General features: G+C 41.8%; 1 protein-coding gene across 1 annotated transcript; it reads right to left on the reverse strand.

Annotated features, from left to right (window-relative positions):
• Nucleotides 1-858: 858 nt before the first annotated feature.
• LOC100190204 (glutathione S-transferase class-alpha-like) lies at nt 859-9,880 on the reverse strand. The gene is given in 7 exon segments (NM_001245829.1): nt 859-1,200; nt 1,977-2,108; nt 4,456-4,597; nt 5,165-5,297; nt 5,536-5,587; nt 6,940-7,046; nt 9,791-9,880. Coding segments are annotated over 6 exon segments (669 nt in total). The 5' UTR covers nt 7,027-7,046; nt 9,791-9,880; the 3' UTR covers nt 859-1,077.
• Between the last annotated feature and the right edge of the window lie 443 nt (nt 9,881-10,323).

Below are 10,323 nucleotides of genomic sequence, written 5' to 3' on the forward strand. Positions count from 1 at the left end.
CAGCAGTGCCCAGGTGACTGAGGCACTTGTGGTTTGTACCTCTTGAGATGCACATAGCTCTTCTTAGGCACAAGTCGGGGAAGGAGTTAACTTTGCTGGGCAGCAGTTCTTCATGTACACTGGCTGACTGTTTGCCTAATCAGTTGGAGTTCTCCTAAGGAGAAACAACTACGTGCAAAGAAGGATGGTTTATGGCAATGTTCTTAAAGGGAACAGTGATTGTTCCCATGAAATTAGGGTAAAGAATCTGACAGAGTAGTGCATGCTTTAAGCACTATTAAGGTAAAACTCACTCTTACTGTAAAGGTAAGCAGCCAGTGCACTTGGCTTTATAACTGTGGGAAGTGACTGCAGAAGGTAAAACCTCACAAAAGAGCCACTTAATGGGCATTTGCCTCACTGGCCAGCCAGTCAAGCAGCAAAAAGAAGAGTAAGGGAATAGGTGCTCTTCAGTGGATGAAAACCACAGCAGGCCAATTAAACATAAGGACTTTGATCTTTCAGTGAAAAAAAATCGCTCCTAAAGATTCATGTGGGGATTAGAAAAGTTTTTTACTTCTGCCCGTAAACTTAAAAGGATAATGAATTTTAATTTTATTTTAAAGGTTTTATTTACTTAATTTTTACGCTATGAAATACAGCAGGGAGACAGTGAACTTTCTAGGAGACCACGTAGAGAACCAACCCAAAAGATTCTAGGCCTGATTTTAAATGATTTCTCCATTTTCATGGTGTGGCTCCTGTCTCTGGCAGTTTATAAAAAGGGGGTTGGGGATCATGTGGCTTTTCTACAGTACTCCAGAAGCTACAAATGAGCATATTACCCTATCAGGCATGCATGTAATTGAACACACACGAAGTGTCAGCATATTTTATTTCATATAAATGCTTCATGAAATTCTTCTTACTGGACTCAACAGGTCCAAATTAGCCTTTTACTCTAATTTTAAAGTGTATTCACAATGTATTGTTTCAACACTGGCCATATGATGCAAGTTACAGAGCACATCTATGCATCTATTTACTCTTACAAAGCAAGCTCTGGTAATATGCTACAGTTGGGTTATCTTCATCAGATTAGATATTGAATATTTTCCTTACAACAGCAACAAACTTCTCATCTATTGGTGGCTTCCTCTGGCTGCCAGGCTGTAAGAATTTTTTGATTGTTGGAATGTTGCTGATTCTTCCTTTAAAAGCCTGTAAGAAGCAGCAGTAAAGCCAGTGAGATTAAGGAAATTATAATTCCATCCTTTATAGTTTAAAGATCAGGTGACTTGGATTTTTACTTGTCAGACATATTTATTAAACAGTAAAAGCTTTAAACAGTAAAAGCTAGTTAAAAGTACTAGCTTTTTATGTTCTGTAATGCTGGTGCTATATCTTAGTTTCCCAGACCGGAATGGGAGAAATTATTATTTAAGAGTTAAGATTCATCTAGTAAAAAGTGGAAGAAAAAAAAACCGGTATCTTGGATCCCAATCCAGCAGATATATTTGAGGGGAAAAAAAAAAAAAAAAAAAAAAAGAGGCAAAGACAGGAATATCTTAGTGCAAATTTTTTTTTACAGAAGTCAAGACATGCAAAATTTAACTGCTCTTTGTATATGATTTCTTAAAAATGTAATTGTGCTGGCAAAAAGAAAAGGACAGGAACTGCAGATAAAACCAGGCCACAGACTTTCCTTCCAGATGCTGTTGCTGTGTTTGAAGACATGGAAGTAGCAGTTAAAGGACCAAATTGGTAGCACTAGTGAGTGAATTCCTGCCAGCCGGGACAGGAAAAGCAGAACTGGAGAAAGGTGAGTCCCCAGCAGCTCTGAGGCAAGGCAGTGCACTGAGTGCAGGTTTTTGTAGTCACACAGACTAGAGAAGTGTCAGTACAATGGCTTAAAAGATGTAAACATAATTAACTTTTAACAACAGTCAGTGAAATTTGTTTGTTACCTTCCATATTGACACCAGATGATTACTAACCTGCAGCAGAGGGAATGCAGACAGTACATCAGGCTTACATTCCTCTACCATTAAAATGGCTTCCAGCAAATGGACATCTGCCCAGCTTAATTTGTTGCCAACAAGGTAATCCTGTCCATGATCTTTTAAGGCCTATAAAGTATGAACAAATAAACAAAAAAAATTCACATGGGATGTAACAATTTTATCTAGGTATTTCGTTGCAGACAGATTTCTGAAAAAAACACAGCAGAACAAAGCCATGCAAGAACCTATGAAGTTAGAAAGTGATACATAAACACAAAACTAAATCAGAATTCATGTTTCAATGTGTGTGATCCCATCTCTCACTCTAACCTACTGCACCAGGTAGCTATATACCAAGTCCAGTACGACAAGAAAGATTTCATCACACAAAATAAACAGGACTAAAGTAATTGGAAGAGATAAGCCAGTTTACATGTAAGCACACCTTGAATTTTTAAGAAAAAAGTTAAGTGAATTACCAGATGTTTCAGCAAAAATTGATACTGCTGATTACAGTTTGAAATATGAAATGAATGAAAGAATACAACCTTCCAACCCTTTATCCTGTAAGGAAGGACTACTTTATGGCAAACTGCTGATGCAAGAATAAGAGCCTGCCAAAGCTACTAACAAGTGTAGTAGACAAGTTGAGATGAACATTGCAGCACAGCTTCAGAGCAGTTACCAGCTCTCCAGCCTACCTTTGTCCTGAAGACTGTCACCCTCCTATCAGGAGCAAGAGAAGCCTGTGTCTGTGCCTAAGTCACACCAAGGCTGCTCTTAATTAACAAATGTGCTAAAATACGTGCTAAAACATCACAACAGTAGTTTATGCCACCTAGGCACAGGCTTAGAGAATTTTGGTGCATGTTTTTATTGTTTAATAACTTAAAATACATACCAGAGTTTTAATCTTTGAAATATTTGGATGTGTAACCAATATCTCTCAGCACAGCCCTCCATTGGTATGTCAGTGGATATATATGAACTGTGATTACAGAAGTGCTGGATTATGTCATTTACATTGTTATTTTACAGGGCAGACACTGTGGGTTTTGTTTTTGCAATTTAAGGCTCTAATAAAGTGGGACATGAAATTGCATCAAGTCCTGTATTTTTTGAGTGGACTTCAGCTGCCTGGCAGCAAAGGCTTCAAGCTGGAAACCCAGCTCATCTGTGAAACAACACAGCTTTGTACCCTCGGCAGATTTCCGAGGCGACCACTGTGCCCTGAAAAAGCACTGTGAGAAAGTGTATACAGCACAGCCACACATGGCACAAAAGGAAAAGTTACAAACAGAAGCAAATATGTGAGATGAGGATCACAGCTGGCTAAATTCAAACAGGAAAAAAAAATGCACAAAATTTAAAATATCCTTACAGGAGAAATAAAACAACAAAGCAAACAGCAAGTTGGTAGAAAATGGGAGTTCAGTAATATCCAGGCAATGTTCCAGGGAGACGAAAAGAACAATCCATCCCCTCCTGACCAACTCCTCCCTAGCCAAGAAAGCCTCCTCATGTGCTTTAAAGGGATGACAGGCATACCAATGCCTTCCCTCACACCTCAGGCTCTTTGCTGCATGCTAGCCAGTAAATAATTGCTTCATGCTTTCTGTGCTACATGTATCTTGCTTGCAGAAGCTCTCTGTGCACACCTAAGGATGCCCAAGTAGCAATTCAGAGAATGAAAATCATAGTCTCTAAATATAATACATTTAAGCAATGGATTTGAGGAAGAACATAGAATTGGATCCTTAGCTGTAAAGCACAAGTATTATTTAACTTTGAATAGCAACAATAAAGGAGGCAGAGTGGGAGACCTTATTGTTCTCTACAACACCCTGACAGGACATTGTAGTAGGGTGGAGGTCGGCCTCTTCTCCCAGGTAACCAGTGACAAAACAAGAGAAAACTAACTCAAGTTGCACCAGGGAAGGTTTAGACAAGATTTTAGGAAATTTTTGTTCATGTAAAGGGTTGTAAAGCACTGGAACAGATTCTACAAGGAATTGGTGGACTCACCAACCCCGAAAGTGTTCAAGAAACATGGATATGTCACAGGAGAACAGTTTAATGCTGAATATAGTAGTGGTGCTGGGCTGACAATTAGATTTAATGTTCTTTAGAAGGTCTTTTCCAGCCTTAACAATTCTATAACATACTACACTTCTAGATAATAAGTACTGAAGGCTGGTACAAGTATTGAAATGGTGCATTTAGGCAAAACACTGGGAGCCATCAGCCACTAAACTAGGTTGGAAAAGAAAGACAGCAAAGAGACCCAGTACTGAAACCAGCCAAGAATTCTTTTGTGGCCATCTTTTCATATTGCTGGATACTGGCTCCAATATACATTCCTAGAGTTCTACTGTCAGGTGCCTTCTGGAAGGTACAGTGTGGGAGCAGGGGAGTGGGGCAGGAGAGGGAGCCCAGAAGTCACTTTGTGAACTGCTGGTGATTTATCACTTACCTTTTCATAAACAGGGAAGTACCTGGTTGTAGCTCGTTCAATGATTAAGGCAAGATTCTTTTCTTTTGTATCAGCTGGTTGAAAAGGGAGATACATGATCATTCCCATTAGGTCTGTAGTTCCCTCCACGTACATATCAATCCTGAAACAAATGTTTTTGTTCAACATGTATCATTCAATCTTTCCATTTTGATTATTTTCCTGAAATACAACTCTGAAGTGATCACTGAGTAAAATGTTTATTAGTGAATATAATGTAATACACTAGTTTATTTTCTTGGTTCTTCCACTTTGAGAAAACTTCCCATTTTTTTCAAAACACGGATTGTAAAACGGGCTCACAGTGTATGCAATAAACAAGATAAAAGGCTGCAAATAATGTATTTAAGGTGGAATTAATGCTGTTTTCCATTGATAATCTATTCATTTATGCTGTGGGAGAAAAGACTGCATATGCAAAACACTTTAGGAAAAAAAAAATAGTTTTGAGATCTAATCATGAGAGGATGCTAGCTAACAATTGACAGTCCATGGTAATCTCCACAATCTCTGGAGTTGCCCTTCCATTCTCACAAAATAAACCCCCTCCAGTAAGTGACAGTCTGTTAGGCATACTCACCCTTAGGTGCAGATACTGCACAGCAACATTCTTTCTGTACATTTTAACAATCATGGAGGAGTGTTAGTAAGTGGCACACTGTTACCATACCAGGCTCTCTCCTTCAGGTCCTTCCCATAGAGGTTGTACTTTGCTGCAATGTAGCTGAGGATGGCTCTGGTCTGCACCATCTTCATCCCATCCATCTCCACCATGGGCACCTGCTGAAACAGCAGGACTCCATCTGGGGAAGAAAAAGGAGCAAGCTACTCAGACTGCTGAAATACTACACTGAAAATAAGGGAGAGACCTGGTAAGAGACCAAGACATTGTCAATTCTCAGGGATAAAAGCATCCACAAGAAAGCTCTTCTTTACAGGTCACATAATATTGCAGCTCTTTAAAAAATACTTCTTGTTGTTCTTTTGTTCTGTTTGTGTGAATTTATGGTTAGGGTGTTTCGGGTTAGTTTACAGACTCACCATTGCGCAATTTTTCTAAGTCTTCTTTTGTCTCTATGAATTCTTCCTCAAACTGAAAAGCAACAATAGAAAACATCCATGTCACTCCAGAGGCAGTGGAGAAGTGGAAGGAAGTCTGGCAGTTAGAGTGCACCTCTCCACACTATTCTCCATGCTTTTCTCATTGTCTTGACCCTGCCGAGGAATCCATTCAGTGCCAGTAGCTGGTGAGCAGCTGCAGTTCCAGCTGCTCATGGACCCCTGGGAGCCCGAGGCAAGAGCTGGGAACTGCCCCCTTTGCACAACAAAGGGCATGGGGACCCGTCACACTGGCCAGGTGAAACACAGCAGGAGCCCATGTATCCAAACCTTCACTTACACTGTGAGAGTACAAAACATCAGTAGTTTCCTTTCTTCCGGGTCCCTCCCTGGAGGCACAGTATAACTCTTTTGTTACACCATGATTAAATTATTGTAGGGACTGATGAAGAGGCTCCTGGATGGTCAGACAGGAAAGTTTCCTGGAAAGACCACCTACTGCATCTCTGCTCCAGCAGAGACTATAACCCAAGACTTTGATGTCCCCAACCCCACAGGACTGCACAATGCATTATGCTCCAGAAAGAACTTCCTCATTATAAAGACCAGTCACCTGCATGAACCATAAATGGATACCAAATCACTCAAAAAGCAGCTGGTGCCTCATGAAATATTAAGAAACTTCTTGTAAATTATGCCTCTTTTACATAGCATTTATCTCTCTCTTAGATCCACTGGATTTTTTATTTAATAAGGATATTTGAATGAGGACAAGATCTTGGTTTCCTCAGCACTCCTGTTCAGCAACATTCTCAAGTGAGTACCATTTAAAAAAGCCTTTTATTTCCAACGTAGTATAAATAGCTTCAAAAAACCATATTCAAACAAAAACTTAATGTAGAAATTAAGATGTCTTACGATGGTCTTCACCTGATGTGAATCTACATAACACTGCCGCTGGGGCAGATCTGCTGATTTATCATACTCAGGTTCTGACCTAAAGAACAAAAGGTGCTTTGTTTGGACAGAATATTCAAAAGTTTTCATGTGGTATGCATGGTCTTTCAGTGGAAAGGACTCATGAGATACGGGGATGTTATGAGCATTGAGAAAAAGTCACAGTTTTGTCTGTAGCAGCAATTTACAATTTCAAGTTATTTTTCAAAAATGACACCCATCAGTTCTTTTGTATGTTAAAATCTCTTTGCTGTGTAGCTATGGCTCAAGGAGCACATGAAATACAACACAAGCTTGTATCACTCGATCTAAGCATTCTGCATCACAATATATGATGATGTGCATATCCCTAAGCACAGATGCAATTGGGAAACCCTTCCAGAGAATACCTAATGTAATTACAAATCACTTTATAAAAAAGGTACAAACCTCAACCCCAGCTGCTGCTAGCAGCCATCGGATTGACTCCATCTTCCCCCTTCCCTTGGTGTAGTGCAGCTTGGGTTTCCCCGCCATGGCTTCAGAGTTCTTGTTTCCTGATAAAATCAAGATGATGATCTCATGGAAGCATGCTTTAAATTAGCATTTTGAATGCTCCACTCCAAACTACTAAACACAGTTGGATAAATGAGAAAGTAGAAAAACAATCTAGTCCTTCATACTTGTGCTTGATGCAACAAAGTTTCCTGTGGATTAATGGAATAAAAGAAAAACTACACACTACCAGAATATGCAGATATTCAGCCACATCATAAGCATCTCCTAAATAATATATTATTGTATATAGTTTTAACAGCTTACTGGAGTTTTACAACCAAAGCAGAACTGTAGGGTATTCCTGAATAGCATATTTTAACCTTGCAGTGATGCAATCTCTTCAGTAGGTGTTGGGTTTTGTCACATGTCATACCATACTTGAAAAATGTACCATATCAAATGAATGGCTTCCAAAGAACACCAAACTAGAGTCACCAGCACTATTTTCACCTCTCTGACAATTCAGAGCCCTGTGCTCCTGTGCCTTTACAAATATGGTTTTAAAAGCAACATAGATCACCAGGCCTACTGCGTTCCCTATCCAGCTGCTACAGTCAAACTGTAACACAGATTTATATTCTATCTGCCCTGAAAATTTAACTGAAAATCAAAAACCAAACTGACCTCTTTTGGGCAGATAAGGCCTGAGCAATGCCCCTGGCAGCAGGGGGCTCAAGTCAGCCCATCAAATGATGGCACTGGGATGAAACACTTGGTCCTTTCAAATTTCCCTACCATGTGCAGTCACATGGCACTGTATGACATGGGCAGCTGATGTGAGCTTGCCTGATGCTGGAAACAAAGCTAACACTGTACTCTTATCAGTAATGGGTCACAGAAGAATGAAGCAAATTTCATAAAACAGAGGCACAGAATAACAGAATGCTTCGTTGTTAAGCCAAAGGTTTATCTGTTCTCCCGCAGGCTTATTTATGCTTGCATACACACCACAATACATAGCTGAGCCACAAAGTAAAAATTCTGGCCATAATCCCAAGGCATCAATAAAGAGGCACAAACAGCACAACAGTGACAGGGGAGACTGCATCCCTGGCCCATCCACTGAAGTCCTTTGTGTTGGGTGCTATCTTCCACAGGATCTACAGCACACAGCCACCACTCGGTTAGGAACTGACTCACAGGAGAAAGAGGTGCACCCATCCAAAATGCAGGTCTTCAAAACCACTGCTCAGCTTCCACCTAGCTCTGTGTCATAGTTTAGCAAGAGAAGAATTTTAAAAAATAATACAAAACTTCCAAACACTAAAAAACTAGACATGAAAAAAACCCAAGAACTTTCTCTTTTCTCTTCCACAAGTTACCAGCAAATCAAGTAACCATTTACAAGACCCAAACAACACATTAACCCTTTCACTACTTCAATCCTCCTTCAAGTAAGAAAAAAAAAACCCAAAATACAAACATATATAAAAAATAAAAACATCAAAGTCAGTAAAAAATTCAAATGCCAGATAAAAATATAAAGAAATACCTTTATTTAAAAGCTAAAATCCTCTTATAAACTATAGAGAAAAAACTATTTTTCCCTGTAACACATAAAACAATAAGAAAAAAAATTCAAATTAAAATCAAACATAAACCTCCATATTAAAATAAATACCAAAATAACTATAATCCCATAAAAAATTTAACCAAACAAACATGTAATCTTGACCTCTCCGCAAGGCAGAGCTGGAGCTGATAAAATTCAGCCCATGCAGAGCCCTGATTGCCAGTCTCAACTCTGCTCCACTGATAACAGCCAGGAATATCTTCCTGCAAATGCACTGCTAAAGGTCCGAATTTGGGGTTCAGGCTGAACACTTACATAGGGCTGCAAAACTATTCTGATGACCCCTTCATGACTCTTTAATGAATATCCCTTTGTAAAATCGAAAGTAGTGATAAAAGAGCCACAAAATTGCTAAATTGTCTTTTTGAATAGCAATAATGGACCTGAAAATTAATCACAAACTTTCTTGATGTTTTCGTGCACTGGACCACAGCCACACAGGTGTCAGAGAGGCAGCTACTGCTGTGATGGCTGTATTAAAAATGCCCTCACATTGCTTTGTCCAAAACAATTCAGGCACCAGCCTTTCGGTGAGGAACAAGTAAATTAATTTAGCAGCAAGTTTATAATCTGATCCAAGATCTTAAACCTTCTTCGTAATTGGATATGGGCCCCAGAGCAGTTCTCTGCAACGCTTTGTTGCTAGATCCCGTCCCGCACGGGGCTGCTCCGCAGGACGGCCCCGCAGCACAGCGCGGCCCCGCCCGGCTCGGCCTCCGCACCGCGCTGAGGCTGCAGCTGCTCGCCAAGCCCGGCCTCGAAAAGCTTCCTTCCACCGCCGGGGCTAGGAGCGGCTGGACGAGGGGGAAGCCAAAGTACTCCCAGAGATTGCAAAACTCGCACTCCAAAGAGCAGTTTCTCTTCAGCTTCCCCGCTGATCCCACCCAGAGCCATACACACACCCCCTCCGTGCTCACCCTCCCGCCCGTCCCTGCTGCAGGAGAGAGGCCGGGCGATACCAAACTCCTGGAACAAACTCCAGCAATAACCCCGCGGAGCAGCACGGCAGGACGTTCCTGGAGGGACAGCCGGTCTGTCACGGACCTCGCCCTCTGCCCTGCGGGCAGGAGCCCTGATCCCGGCAAAAACCACTCACTCCACCGGGCTGGCACCGCCCGCCCCCCGCCGCGACCCCCGCCCGCCCGCCGGCCGCCGCCGCCGCCGCAGTACCGTGTGCCCGGGCCGCTCCGCCGCCACAGCACCGACAGGGCACCGAAACAGCGCCGAAACAGCACTGACACGGCACCGAAACAGCACTGACCCGGCGCCCGGCCCCGCCGACACAGAGCCCTCCCGCCCCGTCAGCGGCCGCTCCCCCGGCCGCGCCGTGCCCACCGCCCGCCCCCGCTGGCTCATCACCAAACTCTACCGCCGCAGCTCGGGGAAACGCCACCTCAGCCTTGTCCCTGCAGTCTTGCCGAGTTTCCGTTGCAAGATGCGGAATATGTAAATATTTTCTTGACAAAGGATGTGATTTGATGTTTCATCTTTGTACAATTTCAAGCCTAATCAACGAGAAAGAAGTTCTAATCTGTGAAACAGAGAGCAGCTACCAAACAAGGTCTAAGTGAAGTCCAGCTGTGGAAAAGAGAAATTACTTGGCAGGAGAATTGCCTTTTTAAGGGTTGAACATGTTTCAATGATCTCAAACCTAGGGGGAGCTTAACAAGGCTTGGAAAGAAGGATGTACCTCTGATAGTGGA

Source organism: Taeniopygia guttata, chromosome 3 (assembly GCF_048771995.1).
Source record: "Taeniopygia guttata chromosome 3, bTaeGut7.mat, whole genome shotgun sequence".
Lineage (NCBI taxonomy): Eukaryota > Metazoa > Chordata > Aves > Passeriformes > Estrildidae > Taeniopygia > Taeniopygia guttata.